Genomic DNA, 23,415 nt, shown 5'->3' with positions numbered 1-23,415 from the left:
ATCAGTATTTTTGAAAAATTTAAACGCAGAATGAAAGATTTCATTATTACCGAGGGCCGAAAGTCCCTGAAAACTTCTTTGTGTGGGTTTCTGTGAGTGGGATTTTTCATTAAAAATATCTCATTGAAAAGAAACTTTTTGTTTATTCTAAGGGACTTTCGGCCCTCGGTAATAATGTAATTTTTTATTCTGCGTTGAAATTTTTCAAAAATATCTATTAGTTTTTCAGGATTCGAAAAAAATTTTAATGTAAAAAGCATTGGCCCGATTTTTTGCGCCTACGCTCTTAATTTAAAAATAAAATAATTCTACCACTCTTTAAAAAAAATTCACAAAAGTGTGCTTGAAATGTTGATTTCAAACCCTATGCCTCCCTCTTAAGAATAGCCATGAACATATTTTGAGAGGCAAGACATGCAAGCCGTATTTGTGTATGCATGAATTTAATAAAGAAAATGTTTCATCTGGTAAACAGATGGGTGAAGGTGGGCCTAGATTGTTGTTCGTTTTTTGTTGTCTGTTTTTGTAATTTTTATTGTATGGATTAATACTGTGGTATATTTATTTCAAGGTAATTGGGAAGACAACCCAAATCCAAGAGAAAGCCCTCCTAGATGGTAGTACTCCGCCGGTGAACACAATCATCTTTGAAAATACAAACTTTAAGTCGGCTCCGGGTGCTCGCCAGGTGAGAAACGATAAGCCCCGTCCTAAAATGGAAGAAGGCAACATGGACCCGTCGGTAATGTCCGGTTTCAACAAACCTAACATGAACGAACTCCTGCCACAGAAAGCCGAAAAAACAGACGCTATACAACTGCCCCTGTTCAAAGAGGACCCCCCAGATATGAAGTTGGACTTTTTCAGTGCGGATCTTCAATTTGCCGATGATAAAGCGGCGAAGAACTTCGTGTCGAAGTCTCTCCATGCGATAACCAGCGGAAACAACACGGTCGATAGTTTGGACATCAAAATTGCCTCAGTTAAGAAAGTCTGGGAGACCTCGGAGCAGGAGGGCGAAGACAGTCAGATCAGTTTTGGTGGCCCGCCACTCGATACTAACGTCTTCAACCAAGGAAAAGACACGCCAGATGATAATCACGAAGGTTATAGTCCTTCGCCCAATCAGAGCGCAGCAACTACTAATGTATGTAAGGTAAAACATATTTTTTCTACTATTTTATCTATCAAATCAAACATTGTCATTTCAATACACCAAATACATAAACTAAAAGTCAAACGATTAGGCATGCACGTCATAGATTTAATGACATCATAACACACTGGTACACTTCGCGTCATATAAAACTGGTACACTTTTTTTTCCCAATGTAAACCTGTGTTCTAACTGACAATTATTGTTCGTGAATCACTTCGTTGTTGCCATCACAGACAACGGAATTGCACTAAATCTAAATACAAAAAAATAACGTTTAAAATGTATATTTCGAATTGTAATACATATTATATTTAAATTCCATACTTGTTCACTGTAAAAGTTATTTATTTTTTATTAATTTCAAATTACATTTTTAATTTTTCCAGTGTGTTTTATTTATTCTACACAACTTAATGCAGTTTTGTCCTACAATTTACGAGAAACCAATCACACCTCTCGATTTGACATTAAACAATAATTTAAAGTCATGTCAAGATTTTATTTTATTATTATAATATCAAGATATTATTTTTGAATTGAAATATTTTCATAAATTATAATAAAACACGAATCAATGAATGGATACTTAATTGAGATGACGGAAAATTACCATTGTTTTAGTTTTTAGTATATTAAAAAATGCGGTCTGTCGCTCAGCCCCGTTTTTACCTAGTTTGATATAATATTTTCGTTGAATTGGCAACGTTGCCCTAGAAATTAGAATGACACTTGTCACAAGATCAACTTACACAACTTGAAAAACACGATTTTCGGTTATAAGAGTTGTACCAGTTTTTTTGACGCGAAGTGTACGAACTTGACGATCAACAAATTCAACAAATTTTTTCTCATATTATTAGGTTTTTCGCTACCGTCAAGTTTAGCAGGAAAGCGTTGTTGCCAAATAAAAAACATATGTACTTACCACAGCAGCTGCCGGCTACATTGTTTCTTTTTGTCTTTAAGAGTGTGAAACAAAGATATAAGCAGGGTTGGCAAAAACCAAGGTTTTTTCGAAAAAACCAAAAAAACCAGGTTTTTTGGTTTAAACCAGGTTTATTTGATACAAAGTACCTATCATCAGTCTAAATACTTTAAAAATGAATAAATTATTTTATAAAATAATAGTAATAAACAATGAAAAAAATTAAGACAACCTTTATTTTTATTTACACACACAAAAAATTAATATGTATAACAAAAAAAAAACATCTTCAAACGTAATAATACTCAAAATAACTACTAAGTTCGAAAGTAAAAAAATAGAATTTATTTATCTCAATTTTATTCATTTGCGGCAGCTGTAGTAAAAACTTTAAATAAAAACACCAGTTTGGAGGCTCAATAAAAAAAAAAAAATAAAAATAAAAAACCAGATTTAAACCAAGGTTTTAAGCAAGTTGGTTTAAACCTGCCAACCCTGGATATAAGTGTCAAAGTCATGTTCTCCTATAGAAGGTTGTGTAAGATTTTGGTTGGTGTATTTTTTTTCTTTTATGGCCTTTGAGCTGTGTCCATTTTGCCAGCAACATTTTTTAAAATTAACGCCTAACTAAACCAACCATACAACAAGACTATCGTGAACTTCATCGACCAATCAAGGATAGAGAAGGGAAAGTGAAGTTTGTTTAAAAAATGAACTATCGTTAAAATGTAAACGAAATAAATAAAATATAATTTGACATTATATTTAACCTTCAATATTATGACAGATGTCAGTTACCATTTGAAGAGTACAGGGGAAAAACAAGGAATGCCACTTTTTCATTAATTTTTGCTTTTCTCGCCACGTGGTAGCAAAACTGAGCAGTATCGACTAGACTATCGATTCAGGACAATAAACAGAAAGATTATTAGTCTATATAAATTTTCTAAAAATTTGTATCCAGGCGAAGGACCAGGATTGTTCGCACGCCACTGAACAAAAATAAGGAATGTTAGCAATTTTTTGGTCCATTATTAAATTATTAATTATAAGTTAATATAGATTCATATTATATTAAGATTATAGAATAAGAATTGCTAGAATTCTGCTAAGAATCCTAAGTAGTTTTTAAATAGTATCATAAGAATTAAACCTTTATTGGTGTTTATCTCAATATGTATAAAATGTGACATTCCTTGTTTTTCCCCTGTACTCTTCATTTAACATCTCATCAAATAGGGCATTCCAACATGCTGTCAAAATTAAATCAATATGGAGGCTGGGAGGGAAACAAATATCATTCTATCAGTTCTTAATATGTTTTAGATCATTTTAGTTGCGTTTCTTTGTAATTTTGTTTTGTACAAGGATTAATTGTACGCACGGGTAAAGATTCCCAGACTCAACTGTACATATTCTCGTCACTACTTCTAGCCGATGAAATACTCGCTGTAATAGGAATGGCATGTCAAGAAAATTTGATTATTCCCTATAAATTTTTTGATGCCTTATTGTTTGACTTTCACCATACACCAGAGGTTCTCAATCTTTTTGAGTCATGTACCACAAAACACTTTTTATTATTTTTGGTACCACCTAACTGAAATACCTATGTAACTATGTGATCTAATTAACTATAATAGTGGTGCTGATTTTGGCTGTTTTTGCGTTTTGTGTACCACCTTAATTAATGTACCACGGATTGAGAACCGCTGCCATACACCATTATTCACTTTTTTGTTCATTGAAAAATAAAATTTATTTGCTATATAAATTCTAACTTTTACTTGAATGTACCAAATTTACTGGAATGTATCTTTAAGATAGAGTTCATTTGATGAATCTTTCTACATGTTTGCTATTATTCACTAACAATTTTTTTATTATTTTATATTATTTCTGCTCACAGAACCCAAAACCAAGAATTTCAGCTACTTGTCTGGCCACAGTAGAGCACATCAAATAAAGACAACAAATCTATGATGAACAGTGATTGATACTGAATATTTGGAGTTTTGATAATTTCTAAATGACAGTGTTCTTACCATATCGTAATTCTCCTATTACATTTTATTCAGATCTTTAAAATTATTTTCAAATAACTACAAAATATGTTTACTTTAAGGTGAAGCCTACACAGCAGGTATCTGGAAGCGGACAGACTGTATTAAGCTCTTCCGGTCACCAGCCCCATTCTGGAATTGTTGCTACAGGCTTGATGGGCAACCCCCTATCTCCCCCACCCATACCACCGGTTTTAGGCGCCAGTGTTGGTATGGGGCCTCAGTATACAGCCAATCAGCATATTAGCTACCAGGTAACCGCTTTTCTAATAATTAAAATAGATACAAAGAGGATTTCTGAATTATGCTTATGCTACTTATATTTTCCCCCATTTTAACTGCCTATAATTTCTAAACGGCTCAAGATAGAAATATGCGGTTCTCGCTGAAATGTTTTATTTTAGTAAAAGTTTTGTTTGAATGGATTGCATTTTTTATATCGCTTTAAAAAGAATGGCGGATTTTTGAAAAAAATGTTGACTTTTTTTAATGAAACAACCAGTATATTTTTGAAGTTATACTTCTTTAGGCGCGATTGAGAGTAAAATTCATAATACTGCGCGCATGCGCACACAGACAGTATGGCGTTTAGTTGCTAAATCTTTCTAGTTATGTATAAATATATCAGTGCAAGAAAAGGTGTGAAAAGAATATATTAGTGTTTTTAGTAAATATATTTATTATAATTTTTGTGTCTTTGGATTTGTCTTCTTCAAGAGTAAGATGAGTATTATTAAAACATTTTATTGTGTATTTATTCACCTTGTCTGTTTGTTACCGTGAATTGTCATTAGGTACGTCTGAACCGCTACAGACACAGTCCTCATAGCGTATTTGGTATAGCATTCAGCCAGAGATAGAGAGGTCTTGAGTTCGAATCCAGTGCAATCCTATACTTTTTTTTATATTTTTTTGAAAGCGGTAAGCACAAAATTAGATTGGTGTTTAAAAAAAAATTAAAACAAACTGTTTAAAGTATATTTATGTTTAAGAAATCATATAATAGAAGTATAACTACCCATATTAAGCTGCACCCCCCACCATCGCGAATAAAGTTCGGACTAGGCAAAAAATTTAGTGCTATTTATGTGCTAATTAGTTGCTCTATTCCGAATTTTGTTGCTCAAACCGTTTACCAGGAAATCGCGTTGAAAGTGGGGGGGTGCAGGTTAATGTAAAGCTGCACCCACCCACACCGAAAAAAGCTCAAACTTCTTGATTTTTTTGGTGATAAATTTAGTGCTATTTATGTGCTAATTAGTTGCTCTATTCCGAATTTTGTTGCTCAAACCGTTTACCAGGAAATCGCGTTGAAAGTGGGGGGGTGCAGGTTAATGTAAAGCTGCACCCACCCACACCGAAAAAAGCTCAAACTTCTTGATTTTTTTTGATGATAAATTTAGTGCTATTTATGTGCTAATTAGTTGCTCTATTCCGAATTTTGTTGCTCAAACCGTTTACCAGGAAATCGCGTTGAAAATGGGGGGGTGCAGGTTAATGGAAAGCTGCACCCACCCACACCGAAAAAAGCTCAAACTTCTTGATTTTTTTGGTGATAAATTTAGTGCTATTTATGTGCTAATTAGTTGCTCTATTCTGAATTTTGTTGCTCAAACCGTTTACCAGGAAATCGCGTTGAAAGTGGGGGGGTGCAGGTTAATGGCAAGCTGCACCCACCCACAACGAAAAAAGCTCAAACTTCTTGATTTTTTTTTGGTGATAAATTTAGTGCTATTTATGTGCTAATTAGTTGCTCTAATCCGAATTTTGTTGCTCAAACCGTTGACCAAGAAATCGCGTTGAAAGTGGAGGGTGCAAGTTAATGGCAAGTTGCACCCACCCACACCGAAAAAAGCTCAAACTTCTTGATTTTTTTAGTGAAAATTTAGTGCTATTTATGTGCTAATTAGTTGCTCTATTCCGAATTTTGTTGCTCAAACCGCTTACCAGGAAATCGCGTTCAAATTGGGGGGGTCAAGCTTAATGGCAAACTGCACCCACCCACACCGAAAAAACTTCAAACTTATTGATTTTTTTGGTGATAAATTTAGTGCTATTTATATTCTAATTAGTTGCTCTAATCCGAATTTTGTTGCTCAAACCGTTGACCAAGAAATCGCGTTGAAAGTGGAGGGTGCAAGTTAATGGCAAGTTGCACCCACCCACACCGAAAAAAGCTCAAACTTCTTGATTTTTTTGGTGAAAATTTAGTGCTATTTATGTGCTAATTAGTTGCTCTATTCCGAATTTTGTTGCTCAAACCGCTTACCAGGAAATCGCGTTCAAATTGGGGGGGTCAAGCTTAATGGCAAACTGCACCCACCCACACCGAAAAAACTTCAAACTTATTGATTTTTTTGGTGATAAATTTAGTGCTATTTATATGCTAATTAGTTGCTCTAATCCGAATTTTGTTGCTCAAACCGTTGACCAAGAAATCGCGTTGAAATTGGAGGGTGCAAGTTAATGGCAAGTTGCACCTACCCACACCGAAAAAATCTCAAACTTCTTGATTTTTTTGGTGAAAATTTAGTGCTATTTATGTGCTAATTAGTTGCTCTATTCCGAATTTTGTTGCTGAAACAGTTGACCAGGAAATCGCGTTCAAAGTGGGGGGGTCCAGCTTAATGGCAAGCTGCACCCGCTCACACCGAAAAAAGTTCAAACTTATTGATTTTTTTTGGTGATAAATTTAGTGCTATTTATGTGCTAATTAGTTGCTACAATCCAAATTTTGTTGCTCAAACCGTTGACCAAGAAATCGCGTTGAAATTGGGGCGGTGCAAGTTAATGGCAAGTTGCACCCACCCACACCGAAAAAAGCTCAAACTTCTTGATTTTTTTGGTGAAAAATTTAGTGCTATTTATGTGCTAATTACTTGCTCTATTTCGAATTTTGTTGCTCAAACCGTTTACCAGGATATCGCGTTCAAACTGGGGTGTCCAGCTTAATGGCAAACTGCACCCACTCACACCGAAAAAAGCTCAAACTTCTTGGTTTTTTTGGTGAAAAATTTAGTGATTTAGTGCTATTTATGTGCTAATTAGTTGCTCTAATTCGAATTTTGTTGCTCAAACCGTTGACCAAGAAATCGCGTTGAAAGTGGGGGGGTGCAAGTTAATGGCAAGCTGCACTCACTCACACCGAAGAAAGCTCAAACTTCTTGATTTTTTTGGTGATAAATTTAGTGCTATTTATGTGCTAATTAGTTGCTCTATTCCTAAATTTGTTGCTCAAACCATTTACCAGGAAATCGCATTGAAAGTGAGGGGGGGTGCAGGTTAATGGCAAGCTGCACCCACCCACACCGAAAAAAGCTCAAATTTCTTGATTTTTTCTTATGATAAATTTAGTGCTATTCATGTGCTAATTAGTTGCTCTATTCCGAATTTTGTTGCTCAAACCGTTGACCAGGAAATCGCGTTCAAAGTGGGGGGTCCAGCTTAATGGCAAGCGGCACACACTCACACCGAAAAAAGCTCAAATTTCTTGATTTTTTGATGCAAAATTTAGTGCTGTTTATGTGCTAATTAGTTGCTCTATTCCGAATTTTGTTGCTCAAACCGTTGACCAGGAAATCTCGGTCAAAATGGGGGCGTCCAGCTTAATGGCAAGCTGCACCCACCCACACCGAAAAAAGTTCAATCTTATTGATTTTTTTGTGGTGATAAATTTAGTGTTATTTATGTGCTAATTAGTTGCTCTAATCCGAATTTTGTTGCTCAAACCGTTGACCAAGAAATCGCGTTGAAAGTGGGGGGTGCAGGTTAATGGCAAGCTGCACCCACCCAAACCGAAAAAAGCTCAAACTGCTTGATTTTTTTGGTGAAGAATTTAGTGTCATTTATGTGCTAATTAGCTAATTAGTAATAAAACTATGGTTTACAACACTTACGTTACGACTATTGCTGATAAATGTACTTACTTGAAAACGAATTAATTCAAAATTCATTCAAATTTTTTGCATATAAAGAATATATTTAGTCGGAATGAGCGAAGCGAATTCTGAAATTCACATGAGTGCCTTAAAAATGTACTTTTTAACACGTATATCATACAATATTTTTTCTACAAACGTTATAAATATATAAAATACAATATTTTTGTTAATTGCTGAAACCATGAAACCTATCACCCGTAAAAGATAGAACTGGTTGTCTACACTCGAGGGGAATATCTAAAAATTCTTAGCGAAAATATTATACCGTTATATAAACTTGTTTTTTCTACAAACGTGTTAAAAATGCAATAATAGAGTTTAAATTAAATTTTAAAAAACCTTTTAAACCACCGTTTTCAAATTGTGCAAGTTTTACTATGAATATTAATGTTAGTAAATGAAATATAAATATTTTGACTTTTCACAATTTGACAATTCACTTTTAACTGCAGTGCCTTAAAAATTTTAAAGCACTAGTGCTATAAAGTAGCATTTTTAACGCTCCAATGGAGTGCTAAAATAGTTATTAATGAAACAGTTCGTGAAGTATGCTTTTTGCGATCGCACGCGATTTTTAGAGTACGAGCGACAACGGAGCGAGTTCGCAAAAAGTACTTCACGCACAGTTTTATACAATATTTTATCTACGATAAATAAATAAAAAAAGCTCTAACTCTTCTATTCTACAATTTTTAGAACTTTGAAATTTAAAAATTACAACTACTTTCACACCACAAAGCTGTCAAAACTCTTGTTATAATTCATTGCTCATATTGTCATCACCATGACAACGCGAAAATTAAGGATTGTCACCATGACAACTCGAAAGTTACAAACAGTGCGAAATAGTAAATCCCATTTAAAATACATTGTTACTTAACGCCAGGGGCGTAGCTACCGTCGTATCAGCCGTATCAATTATACGGGGCCCCCGACATTCAAGGGGCCCCCGACATTCAAGGGTCCCATCGCGACATGTCGAAACAAAATTCCATTTGCAAAGATTGAACTAAATATTCTACAGGTATTTCACTATTAAAACGCTTTGAAACAGTGTATGTTGTTTGGATATCAACATTTTGGTGTAGTGGATTCTTTATATATACCTATATAAATCATATTTACCTATTATCTATTCTCTGCCCCATAACAACAGAGCTTTATTGTTTTCAAGGTATCTCTCATTGTCAATTCCGTTGGCTGTGTGTGAGTTATTGTATAATGTATATTGAAGAATGCCGAATTGCAATTTTTGTAATCGCTTTATCTTTGAATATTTGAAACAGTATGTATTGTTCGGGTATATTATTATGTATGTTCGTATAATCTGTCTTTATCTTTATTGTATTTATGTATATCTACATTTCTCCAAAAGAAATTAACGTATCACCTTAAAAATTGGTCATTTTTTATGTCTCATATTTCCTAAAGCTGTTTTCGATATATTTTTGAACATTTTCGTTTAATAATATTGTTGCTAGACAGGTAGTGTACCAATCAAAAAGTAATTTTTTCTCAAAGTCACCACACCCTGTGGAATATTCTTGCATTTATAAAATACTGAAATTAAAACCCAACTATAGCCTCATGTGTTCTTAACATTCTGTTTTTCGATTCATTCGCTTATGTTGGATAGTAAAAAAGTTAGGTAATAATTTAACAACTCGCCTTATTTTTCATCGATACAGGGTGTTTTTAAATAAGTATGGCAAACTTGCAAACTTTATTGCAGCTTCCAGCTTCTCTTGTACTACATTGCTACCTTGTAATGTCATATTTAAATTCTTGAAGAAGTCAAAAATATAACAAATATACGCTACCTTGATTAACCGATTGGCATCATGAAAACTGTCTTTAAATTGAAATATTGCATCCCTAGCCGTTGGTGGATGTTGTTCTAAGAATATTGAAATTTCTTCCTTGAATTATTCAATTAATTCAAAAAAAGTTTTCTTTAAACATTCCCTTTTGATAGTCAACGCACTTCGCAGTCTAAAAGAAGATGTTCATGTGAAACGGCGAGGCGACCCGGCATTTTGCTTTCGTGGCCCGGTACCGGGTCGCGACCCACCATTTGGGAAACGCTGCTCTAGCGCGTAGTTTGATTTTACGCTCGTCGTCCGTAGCAACCGTACAACCATACAATACAATCACATTGAACATTCAAACTGAAAGATATAAAAGTGAATGTTATGACATTATAACGACAGATATAAAATAGTTACAATAAAGTTAGTGATTTAAAAATAGTTTCATTTTATTAAGTGATTGTAGAAAAAATGTATGTATTACAAGCGCAAAGTGACATTATTTCTTTCGAGTAATTACCGCTCTCCGCTACGGTCGAGTGGTAACTCTTACTCTCAAGGAATAATGTATCACTTTTCGTTCTTAATACATAAATAACTATTCAATTTGAATTTTCAAATTTTACGAGTATTGTATGGTTGTACGGTTGCTACGGACGACGCGCGATAATCAAACTTTAACGCGCTAGCGCTATAAAGTGACGGTACTCAGTAAACGTTAACTTTTCGTTGCCATTGACAAGCGAAAAACTCTTCTTTATCAAGTGATTGTAGAAAAAATTTAATAGATTTGCTTGAGTTTTAACGCAAATAATTTGTGCTGTATCAAAATGTATTTTATTTCTGTTAATATAATAATTAATAAATGTAAAATATTGTATTAAATTTTGTAATAAAAATTTTTAAAACTATATTAGTGATTTCTATAAAACACTCACCAGTGTACAGTCGGGCCAGATTCAGTGTGTATTTGAGATTTTGGATGTGCACTAATGTTTGGCGTTCGGGTTTTCCACATTTTCTGAATTTTATTTTGGTACGGTGCAGGTATTTTACTTGACGAGATGTTATCAAAATAAAAATCACAAAATTTGGAAAATCCGAAAGTCAACAACAATGCGCATCCAAATCTCAAATACAAAGTGAATCTGGTCAGACTGTAAGATACCTCACCGAAGAATGAAACTTCAGCCGCTTCAACACCACCTTTAAGACTAATATTCAATTGTTTTATTTTTAAAACATTCACAAGCCACAAAGATTTTGTATTTTTTTTAGAAATTTATAATTCACACTCGTATTCGTATCTTACATCAACATGATGGTTACTTGGTGAAAGTTTGTATGTTTATTACAAAATGTGGAAGTATGTATATAGTCCATATGGTGAGACCGTTCCATATAGTCCATATGGTGAGTCTGAAAACATTTCTGATTCGGTTTCTTTGGGGATTCCTATTAAAAAATGTCCCCTTTAAACAAATCTGAAGGGTATCGATTATCAGAAACAAATATTACAATCAAACGGCAGAAATCAAAATAGAAGACCAGTTAACTGATAAAATTGCAATAGAACGAGGAGTATGACAGGGCTGTATTTTATCTCCACTACTATTCAATATTTACTCTGAATGGATATTTAAAGAAGTAGTCCTGTCGCCAGGGGGGGTACAACGGCCTTCTTAATTCAGATGGACTTAGCCAAGTTTTTTTTATATATTTTGGCCCGTAGAACACGAATTTTTTGGGTAACAGTTGATCCGGATGTCGATAAGATTGTTATAAACCAAGAAGTTGAGGAATCACATAACAGCGATTTCTCGCAAAACAAAACATTTTTTTGTATTTTTTGGGCCATTCTTACCAAAAAATGTTCCTGCAAGTTTTTTCGTATGATGCATAGTTTTCGAGATAAATGCGGTTGAACTTTCAAAAAATCGAAAAATTGCAATTTTTGAACCCGAATAACCTTTGAATCAAAAATAAAATAGTAATTCTGCTTACCGCCTTTAAAAGTTTGAGTAAAATTATATCCGTTTTGAATATTTGCATTGCTAAAAATTTATTTTTTGATTGCTAAAAATTTATTTTTGGATTGCTAAAAAAATCTATAAACACACATAGTGTTTCCCGTGCCTAATACATGCATTTTAACGCATGCTACGTAGAAATAGCCCCGCTTGCACTTTTACCTCCTCTATCTACTCGTTCGATTTTAAATGAGAAATCATTGAAAACATCACTCAAGCACTAGGTGTTTATAGCTTTGTTTTAACAATAAAATAATAAATTTTTAGCAATACAAATAATTAAAACCGATATAATTTGACTTGAACTTTCAAATGCGGTAAACAGAATTGCTATTTTATTTTATAATCAAAAGTTATTCGGGTTCAAAAATTGTAATTTTTCGATTTTTTGAAAGTTCAACCGCGTTTATCTCGAAAACTATGCATCCTACGAAAAAATTTGTAGGATCATTTTTTGGTAAGAATGGCCCAAAAAATACAAAAAAAATGTTTTGTTTTGCGAGAAATCGCTGTTATGTGATTCCTCAACTTCTTGGTTTATAACAATCTTATCGACATCCGGATCAACTGTTACCCAAAAAATTCGTGTTCTACAAGTCAAAATACATAAAAAAAACTTGGGTAAGTCCATCTGAATACAGGAGGCCGCTGTACCCCCCCTGGCGACAGGACTAAAGCTTTAGACGGTTGTGCGAAGGGAGTATTAATAAATGGTGAATGGTTGAATAACATTAGATATGCAGATGACACCATAGTTTTCGACGATAATCTGAATGATTTACAGATATTAACAAATCGTATAACAGAAGTCAGCAACAGAAGAAGACCAAATTTATGACAATTAGTAAAAAACCAATATTAAACGCTCAACTTACAGTCAACCAACAGAATATCGAAAGAGTTGAGCAATATACATATCTGGGTACGAATTTAAATAGCCAATGGGACCACTCGACAGAAATTAAACAGCGAATAATAAAAGCGAAAGCAGCATACTTTAGAATGAGACCAATTTTCAACAGTCGAGACATATCATTAAAAATAAAATACCGTCTGTTGAAAAGCTACATATTCACAGTTCTGCTCTACGGAATGGAAGGTGGACACTAACTGTTGCATCTATGAATCGGATCGAAGCTTTCGAAATGTGGTGTTATAGGCGCATCTTACGTATATCCTGGGTTGAACGAATTAATAATGTAAAAGTGCTGCGTAGAATGGGGAAAGACTGTGAAATTCTCATAACCATCAAAACAAAAAAATTAGAATATCTAGGACATGTAATGAGAAATCAAGAACGTTACGGCCTTCTCCCACTGATTCTCCAAGGGAAGGTAAATGGTAAAAGAGGGCCGGGAAGAAGACGCATTTCCTGGCTTCAAAATTTACGAAAGTGGTATAACACCACTACCACTGAACTGTTCCGCGTTGCGGTAAACAAAGTCAAGATAGCCATGATGATCGCCAACATCCGAAACGGATAGGCACTTTAAGAAGGAGAAGAAGGATATATGGCGGAATTTTTGGGCAGAAATTGTTTAAACAATTTTTTCAAAACAAATACAAAAGACCACCTTTTTTGCCCTGGAACATATATTTCTAGATTGTAAACTAGCCCTAAGAAAAGATAAGAATAAAAAATCTCCAGGCGAAGATTGTGTAATTACTGATGCAATAAACATCGGAGGCACTTGTCTTCTTAAGAAAATAAAAGACCTTTTTAATATGTGCCTTTTAGATAGCAATATACCCGACAAATGGCATAATGCTCAAGTAATTCTATTGTACAAAAAAGGAGATCCCCATGAATTAGAAAATTACAGACCTATAAAAGTCTTCTTAGTCACTTATACAAACTCCTTACAAGAATAGTAACGAATCGTCTTGAGAAAAAACTTGATTTCTACCAGCCAATTTGGAACAAATGATCACCCACAGAGCATTAAAACGGTAATAGAAAAGACTATCGAATACAATCGACCACTCGTTTTGGCTTTTGTAGATTTCCATAAAGCCTTTGACACGGTAGAATGTGACAAAATTCTGGAAGTACTACAAGCATGCCGCATTGACTACCGATACACAAGGTTAATTTACAATACATAAAAGAACGCAACTATGTCGGTGAAACTACATAAAAACACGGACCATATCCCAATCGGCAGAGGAGTCCGACAGGACGATAACTTATCGCCTAAACTCTTTACCGCAGTACTAGAATATGCTTGTAAATAACTTAACTGGGAAGAGCGAGGCCTGAATATTGACGGTAGAAGATTAACAAATTTGAAATTCGCAGACGACATAGTTTTGTTCTCTGACAACCTCAAGAAGATATGTACCATGCTACATGAACTTTAGTTAGTGTACGCCAGTGTAGGTGTCTCAAAATAAACATCTCCAAAACAAAATTCATGACAAACCTAGTACCTAGCGGAAATATCAATATTGCAGAAAACGAAGTAGAGCTAGTGGAAAAATACATATACCTTGGACACGAAATAAAGATCACAAGAGACAAACAAATATGCAAACTACGAAGAAGACTAAACCTACCATAGGTAGCCTATGGAAAACTCAAAGACCTATTTAAAAGCGACATACCAATTTCTCTAAAACGTAAAACATTTGACCAATTTGTGTTGCCTATGATGACCTTATAGTGCCGAAACTTTGACATTGACAGCCACAGCTTCTAAAATGCTGCAAATAGCCCAGAGGAAAATGGAAAGGTCAATGCTGAGTATGTCGCTTCGTGACCGAGTTAGAAATGAAGACTTAAGGCGAAGAACAAGAGTTACCGATGTAATTTCCCGAATTGCCACCCTGAAATGGAACTTGGCCGGACACGTCGCCCGAATCAGTGATGGGGAGTGGACGAAGAGTAAAGGCCGAGATTAGACAAAAGAAGTAGAGGAAGACCATCTACTCGTTGGACTGATGAACTCAAGAAAATGTCAAGAAATTGGATGCAAAGTGCTCAAAATAGAGCACAATGGACAAAAATGAGGGAGGCCTATGTTCAGCGGTGAACGAAAAGGGCTGTATGATGATGATAATGATACGTACTATCGAAATATATCGGTATCCGATTTTGTTGCTAACCGTAGAACTTGCAAATGCATTAGTTAATCCCACCCGACCTGGCTCCGCGCTATACATATGTGTCTCTGTTCTATGTTAAATAAATAAGTTACTCGTACATATTATTTGGTACTAAAATAATTTAGGGAACACGTACCATCAAACTATACTTCTATCTGATTTTATTTCTCATTGTTTTAGTGAACATACAAGTGTTTCGTTGTGCGTCTAATGAGAAGCTGGCACCGCCCCACTTTGAACGCGATTTCCTGGTCAACGGTTTGAGCAACAAAATTTAGACTAGTGCAACTAATTAGCACATAAATAGCACTAAATTTTTCACCAAAAAAATCAAGAAGTTTGAGCTTGTTTCGGTGTGGGTGGATGCAGGCTTGCCATTAACTTGCACCCCCCCCATTTTCGACGCGATTTCCTAGTCAACGGTTTGAGCAACAAAATTCGGAATAGAGCAATTAATTAGCACATAAATAGCACTAAATTTTTCACCAAAAAAATCAAGAAATTTGAGTTTGTTTCGGTGTGGGTGGGTCAGGATGGCCATTAAACTGCACCCCCCAATTTCAACGCGATTTCCTGGTCAACGGTTTGAGCAACAAAATTCGGATTAGAGCAACTAATTAGCACATAAATAGCACTAAATTTATCACCAAAAAAAATCAATAAGTATGAACTCTTTTCGGTGTGGGTGCAGCTTGCCATTAAGCTGGACCCCCCAATTTGAACGCGATTTCCTGGTCAACGGTTTGAGCAACAAAATTCGGAATAGAGCAACTAATTAGCACATAAATAGCACTAAATTTATCACCAAAAAAAATCAAGAAGTTTGAGCTTTTTTCGGTGTGGGTGGGTGCAGCTTTACATTAACCTGCACCCCCCCAATTTCAACGCGATTTCCTGGTAAACGGTTTGAGCAACAAAATTCGGAATAGAGCAACTAATTAGCACATAAATAGCACTAAATTTATCACCAAAAAAATCAAGAAGTTTGAGCTTTTTTCGGTGTGGGTGGGTGCAGCTTTACATTAACCTGCACCCCCCCATTTTCAACGCGATTTCCTGGTAAACGGTTTGAGCAACAAAATTCGGAATAGAGCAACTAATTAGCACATAAATAGCACTAAATTTATCACCAAAAAAAATCAAGAAGTTTGAGCTTTTTTCGGTGTGGGTGGGTGCAGCTTTACATTAACCTGCACCCCCCCACTTTCAACGCGATTTCCTGGTAAACGGTTTGAGCAACAAAATTCGGAATAGAGCAACTAATTAGCACATAAATAGCACTAAATTTATCACCAAAAAAAATCAAGAAGTTTGAGCTTTTTTCGGTGTGGGTGGGTGCAGCTTTACATTAACCTGCACCCCCCCACTTTCAACGCGATTTCCTGGTAAACGGTTTGAGCAACAAAATTCGGAATAGAGCAACTAATTAGCACATAAATAGCACTAAATTTTTTGCCTAGTCCGAACTTTATTCGCCATGGTGGGGGGTGCAGCTTAATATGGGTAGTATAACTTCTTACGTGCGTACAAAGTACACACACATTCTTTTTTTTTGTAAATTGAAAGAACTGTCATTCACCTATCCAGCGATATAAAGTTATTTAAAATCGGTTGTCAAATGACTGAGTAATTAATTTTTAAAATGAGAGATGCAATGTGGAAGTCATATAACAGAATATCAATTTGCTTAGTTATTTTCATCACAAAATATTGTATTTACTTATGTGATTTCCACGTTGCATCTCTCTATCTGGATAGGTGAATGACCGTTCTTTCAATTTAGAAAAAAATTTACTGGATGTTCCATTAAAAAAAAGTCAACAACGTTTTTTAAAAAATCCGCCTTTTTTTCGTAATTGAAAGCGATATAAAAAATTCAATCCACTTAAACAAAATTTTTACTAAAATAAAACATTTCAGCGAAAACTACATATTTCTATCTTGAGCCGTTTAGAAGTTATAGGCAGTTAAATTATACTGGCGTCAAACAGCGACAGCTTGCATAAATGAAAAATCAACAGAAATATGCAAAATACAAAGAGGTGTCAGACAGGGTTGTATACTGTCCCCACTGTTGTTCAATTTGTATTCAGATAGAATATTTAAGGAAGCGCTGCATAATTTGGAATGGGTTGTGAAGGTTAATGGAATTCTGATAAATACAATCAGATATGCAGACGATACAGTTATTTTAAGTGATGATATGAATGGATTACAACACCTTTTAAATGTCATTGACACAGTGGGAAGAGAGTTTGGCCTAAATATAAACTGTTCAAAAACAAAATACATGGTATTTAGCCGTTTGGCCCATCAAGATTCACGGTTATATGTTGATGGTCATATAATTCAAAGAGTACCCAGTTTTAAATATCTTGGTTGCCATATTACTGAACAACTAGATCCAGATAAAGAGATAAAATGTAGAATCGAGATAGCCCGCACGACATTTTTAAAAATGAGGTCATTCTTCTGTAATGATACCTTGCAACTTCCACTTCGAAAGCACATGATTAAATGCTACATTTGGTCAGTCCTCTTGTATGGTGTCGAAGCATGGACATTAAAAATATCCACCATTAACCGTTTGGAGGCCTTTGAAATGTGGCTGCACAGACATATTCTGAAAATACCATGGACGGCTATGCTGACAAATGTGGCAGTCCTTAAGAGAGCAAATGCTGCCCGCGAGCTGCTTGATAACATAAAATATAGAAAGATGGCCTATTTTGGACACGTAGTAAGGGGAGACCGGTATAATATTCTTGCAACTTATTATGATGGGTGGTAAAATCGAAGGACGCAGAGGAATTGGTAGAAAGCAGGCCTCTTGGTTGAAGAATATCCGGGAGTGGACAGGAATAAAGAAAGCAGAACACCTATTTAGAATAGCTCGAGACAGAGACAGTTTCGCCATGTTAATCGCCAACGTCAAGGGGACTTGATAGGGCACGTTAAGAAGAAGGCAGTTAAAATGTGGGAAAATATAAGTGGACACCTGGTATATAAAAATCATTTTTGTCATTCGTCCCTGCCATTTCCAACTATTGAATGTGAAAAGTGGTACTTTTCAGGAGAGCAAAATAATTCTTTTTTAGAGACTACTAAAGCAGCGCATTGACATTTTAGAAAATTTTTATATTTTTTGTATGTAGCAAAACAAAGTAACATTCGTTACTTTGCTTTTTGTATTAATCAAAGATTTGTTTCGGTCCGATGTTTCAAAGTAGGGAATGTATAATAGTGAATAACTGTACAATCAAATAATGCAAATCGGTTAAAATGAAATCATAAACTGCCTCACAAGAATTTCTTGGAAGCGATACTGAAACAAAATTCGCATAAATTGTAAACATGTGCATTTTGTTCTTTTCAACAGTTTAGCATTTTCGACAGTTTACAGAATTGAATAACTGTTGAATAAATTACAACACAAACTAACGAATGTGACACATTCGACATTTAGCGTTGTACAAATATACCTTTAGATATATTTATACAAAACAAAAGTATCCAATATACCATTTTCGTCAGTTTGCAGTCAACCAAGTGGAAAAATGTTCATAATCGATAGTTTAAACAGCATATTTCCCGCGCTCCTGATCAAGCTACAATAACGAGAATTTGCCACAAGATGTATCACGTATAATGCGAGGACAAGGTATGGAATCTGGAAAACCCGATTTTTCACATTCAATAGTTGGAAATGGTAGGGACGATATGTTTCTTTTGTGAATACCTTTACAAATTATAGACTAATTTTCTTATGTGGTTATTTTTATATCTTATTTTTACAGGCCAGTCTCTCAGGAAACACACAATACGGCATCTCAGCCATCCCCTCCCCTCCCACAGTTCCGCTAGTGTATAATTCCACGCAACAGATTCAAGCTGCTGCTGCACAGACCGCTGGTCTATACGGGGCGTTCCAAATAGATCAATTGGGCGGTCAGGGACGCTCCCAATTCTCCCAATATCCCAATTATCACAGTCTCGGCCAGACGGCAAATAGCCCATATTCGACACAGAGCGTATATTTGCCCACCGCCGCTCCTCCTCCCCATCCCCCACCACCCACCGCCCCAGGACCGCCAGAATTGTACCCGAATATGAGCAACTACAGGTTGAGTGCTACTTTCGGCCAGACTCAACCGCTCAACAACCCAACTACAGTTCTGATCAGTTCGACTAGTAACAGCTTGATGTCGGCTTCTGTTAAACCGAGCAGTCAGCCCATCAGCGCTATAGGTAAGTGACCATATTATATTATACAGTAACCGCCATGCTAGTAGACACACAGCTACATTGAGGCAATACAGTCCTGGACCCTTCACTTGTTGCACTGTTTACTTTTATGTCTAGTGACGTCTAGAGCGTCAGAAAATGTATAGAAACCAATAGAAACCAACATAGAAAGTTGACAGCTATAGAACAGCTGTATGTGAAGTTTATAGTAGTTGTCATTGTATTAAAGTTGTAAAAGTTATAAAGTATTGTAATATTGTTGGTGTTTGAGAAAGTTTTTTTAAGCAAAATAACAATACTATTAATTATTAATGTAGTTTTTGTATTATTTTGAATAGTTTCGTGACAGTCACATGACATGACAGACATGAAAATCACAGGTGAAAACAGGCCGGATTAGCCCACGCCTAGAAATTAAACACCTGCGTGTGTACTAACATGGCGCTTACTGTATTATTATGCTCTGTATTTTCTCTCTGTCATGAGATTAATCAGCATCTTATTAATGCAATTAATTATTTAATTATTTTAATTGCTACTCATGGAAACAAAACCAAAATTTAATAAAACTTTCCAATAAAAAGTATTCTCAGGGCTAATTGATTTTAATGTATCACCTTTAGTTTGTGGCTTCTAGTATTTCTCGTTGCTTACTTTATCCAGGACAAAACAGAGAAAATAAATATACTCAAATTCATATAAATTTTATAAATATTATTTATATATATACTATACCATAAATATAAGATTCAAAATGTATGCTAAAATCTGTTGTCAAAAGTTCTTATCTAATAAAAATAATCTTTAATTCTACTATCTCCTTTTTCTTTTAACAAATTTTCATTTAAATGATTCGGTAGACTGTTCTTATTATTATAAAAAAAAACATTTAATTTACCTTTTAAATAGATTATTTATCTCTTCTATGAATCTATGAATTTTTTTCTTTTTATCTTTTTTACTTCTTCTCATGGATTGTGTTGTCCTCGGTTCTCCCACACTGCCCCTCGGATGCAGCTACAGTCTTTCTCTTCCAAACTGTTTCACAAACCAAAAAAATAGCGCTTGCTTGAAATCTCTCCTCTATTTAGTCTCCAACTCGATACAAACAATATCAATCTTTATAATTCGAGGATTTTTTCTCTCAGCTCGATATCTTGTGCAAAATTGATACAAACCGGCTACTCGTTCCAGACAGAAACTGGAATCTATTCTGACACGAGGAGATTGTACTTCTCGACTCGATCACGACTTCGTCTCAACACGAATCTGCTTACACGGCCACCAAATTCAGCACTTTATACAATAACTACTTTTCAAAACTGGACTGCTCCCTTCCGATCTTAATTACACAGTAAAAACTTTTTTCTCCTCAATCTGAGACTCAACCACTCTATTCTCCCTCCATCAATCTCCTCGCCAATCACAAGCATTCTCTCTACATATTACATCCCTACTTTAATTTCTTAAGAACAAATAGTGTTGCATACAAATTTTTCCGTCTTGTCAAATTTCCAGGAGATATTAAAATTAAATTTTTTCGTATATCCTAGAAAAACCCTATATTCTAAAACTAAACAAAATTGTTTACCGTCGTTTTCTTTCTAGGAAACCATTTAGAAACATTCTATTGTCTATTCCAAAGCGGCACGTTAACTTTCTAAAACCGACCGTAATTTAGTTCATTCTTTGAATTGCATAAATCCACCCGTAGAATCTTTATCACTAACGTTTTTCTCTTTCCACAGGGCGATAAAAATTTACGATCTCGTGGTCTTTGACATAAAATTAATTCTAAATTCTCCCCATAAAAATTATTTAACAGTATAAATATATAATGTACTATAATTATAAATGAATCAAATTACCTATTTACTAGGAACTAAAGCTGGTGGAGTCGGTCAGGCATACCAGCAGCAATCTCAGCAGAGCCAGCAGGTGTTCATACCCTATGATCCGTCGATACAGGCCAATTATTTAGCATCTAGTGCAGGTGTGATGCAGCGGGCCCCCGTACCGCCGGCTCAGAACAACGTGGTACCCGGTCTGCAACCTTCCTCATCGTTTTACTCCGGATCTACAGGTACACAAACTTTCCCTACTGCCTCTAGGTATTAATAATGAATTGATTTTTGCCTTTTTAACATCTTATGGAAAATGTAAGGCCACTCAAATGCAATAAAATTTACAGGAATAGATTCGTCTCGAAATTACAATCATTTTATATCATTGCGTCAACAGTCAATTGATAAAAATAAATCTAAAATCAAGTGGGTATGTAAGTGAGTTAAAGTGAGAAAAGAGATTTTGTGAATCCAGTCCATAAACCCTTTTGAAGGTATTAAGGCAATTATCTCATATCTGCAGGTATTAAGGCAGTACAGTTCCTCTAATCGGCTTAGCTCAGGCTGGGTATATAGCGACTAAACCAATAGTATTTATAATGTATAAACATGTTCAATTTCTTTGCAACACGAAAATGCAGCAGCTGCATAATACTCTGGTTAAATCGGAGAGTGCAGAAAGAGTCTATACCGGTTTCGGAGGTTTTTTCCTCCTCATCAGTAGTCCCATATCCTTTTCTCTCCGATTTCCAGAGGAGAAAAAATCATTTTAAGTCGGTCGAACTTCTAGAACCTATTAATAATACATAAATAAAGAAGACCAAATAAGGTCAATGACCAATTTTAATTAGTAAATAGAAAAATACTGTTTGACTTGTACACACTTCTATATAAATCTAAACTAATTTTAATTAGGGTGGTGATTAGGAGGTTGCTTCCGATCACTTTTTCGCTGAAAAAAATTGGGACTGGCATTCTTTTCATTATAAGTGACTTAATTTTTGAGCTAGAGACTTTTTTTTATTTCTGGAGATAGATATTTTTAAATACTTTAAATTAGTTTGAACAAGTTATTCTCGAAAAATGCATAGTTTTCCCGTCTTTTGACTTTGAAACTACAATATTTAGTATTTGACGAAGAAGAGCTAACTTATAATAAAGTATAGCTCGATTACTATTGGTCTTACAGAAAATTAAAAAAACGGTTTTGTTTATTTTTTTAAAAGGTACATTTTTGTTAAGTAAAGTTGTTTTGATAAAACGAAAACTTTTGGAGTTATTAGCAGAAAACTGATTAAAAACATTGATTTTATCGATATAAAACTAACACTTTCGATAGCGAATAAATCGAAAACTATCAATTTTATGAAAAAAATGTATAGAACATTTTTAGCTTAAAATGAATGTTTTACCAACTTTTGCGGTCAAAATATAATAAAAAATTTTCCACCCCAAGATGGGGTGGCAACCACCCGCATGGTAAAACATTTTTAGCTTAAAATGAATGTTTTACCAACTTTTGCGGTCAAAATATAATAAAAAATTTTCCACCCCAAGATAAGGTGGCAACCACCCGCATGGTAAAAGCGCCTTTCGGCATAATATAGATTTTGATCCTTGGACTATCCACTACTTATTCTCAAATTTTCAAGCAAATCGATCCATTCTGTAAAAATTACGAGGTTTTGTCCTATTTTAAGCTTCATTACTTGGATTACATATATATTTCTTTATTTTTTAGTCTTTTTTGTTGTACATTGCTAAATTTTTCTAGGCGCCCAAACAGGCTATTATCAACAACCGGGCAGTTCCACCATGGGCTCCGCGCAGCTCCAGCAACACCAAGCTGGCTATGGTCTTCAAGGAAACGTGTTCGGTACTCACAGCCAATCGCACACCAACACCGGTTTGCAAAACTTCAACTCCCACTCCCATTTTCTGACGACTCCCATTCAAGTAGCTGCCGCCTTGACTGCACAGCAGCAGTTTCGGTCCGGCTTGCCGGCGTACATGAAGGGCGTCGGCAACCAGCCTTTAGGAGACCAGACAGGGAGGCCTCAGCAATTGAAGAGTCCTAGCAGCCAAGAGGTGCTATCTTCGGTTTTTAATTCAGGTAGGTGGAAATGTTTTATATTTTTGACAGGTACTGTTATCAGAATTATACGCCTTATTTTTTCGGTCATAACTTTTTAAAATAAGCTAAAAGCGTTGTTTTTTCAAAATTGTCCTTTAGGGTACCTACAAATCGTACTATGCACTTGAGGGATGGGTACGTAGTTTCTGCTCCAATGCTAT

General features: G+C 35.1%; 1 protein-coding gene across 3 annotated transcripts in view; it reads left to right on the top strand.

Annotated features, from left to right (window-relative positions):
* The window catches only part of LOC126884816 (protein PRRC2C), a 53,165-nt gene that overhangs the window by 20,014 nt on the left and 9,736 nt on the right, over positions 1 to 23,415 (top strand). For 2 of the 3 annotated variants that reach the window (XM_050651062.1, XM_050651064.1), the window contains exons 9-13: positions 572 to 1,156; positions 4,210 to 4,401; positions 18,829 to 19,279; positions 21,156 to 21,359; positions 22,895 to 23,233. In XM_050651062.1, coding sequence (XP_050507019.1) covers positions 572 to 1,156; positions 4,210 to 4,401; positions 18,829 to 19,279; positions 21,156 to 21,359; positions 22,895 to 23,233 — 1,771 coding nt within the window. The remainder of the gene's footprint in view (positions 1 to 571; positions 1,157 to 4,209; positions 4,402 to 18,828; positions 19,280 to 21,155; positions 21,360 to 22,894; positions 23,234 to 23,415) is intronic. The other variant, XM_050651063.1, reaches the window with a different exon arrangement.

The sequence above is a fragment of the Diabrotica virgifera genome, chromosome 5 (assembly GCF_917563875.1).
Source record: "Diabrotica virgifera virgifera chromosome 5, PGI_DIABVI_V3a".
Taxonomy (NCBI): Eukaryota; Metazoa; Arthropoda; class Insecta; order Coleoptera; family Chrysomelidae; genus Diabrotica; species Diabrotica virgifera.
The sequence above is the reverse complement of the archived record's forward strand: the minus strand, read 5'-3'. Positions and strand labels throughout refer to the sequence as shown.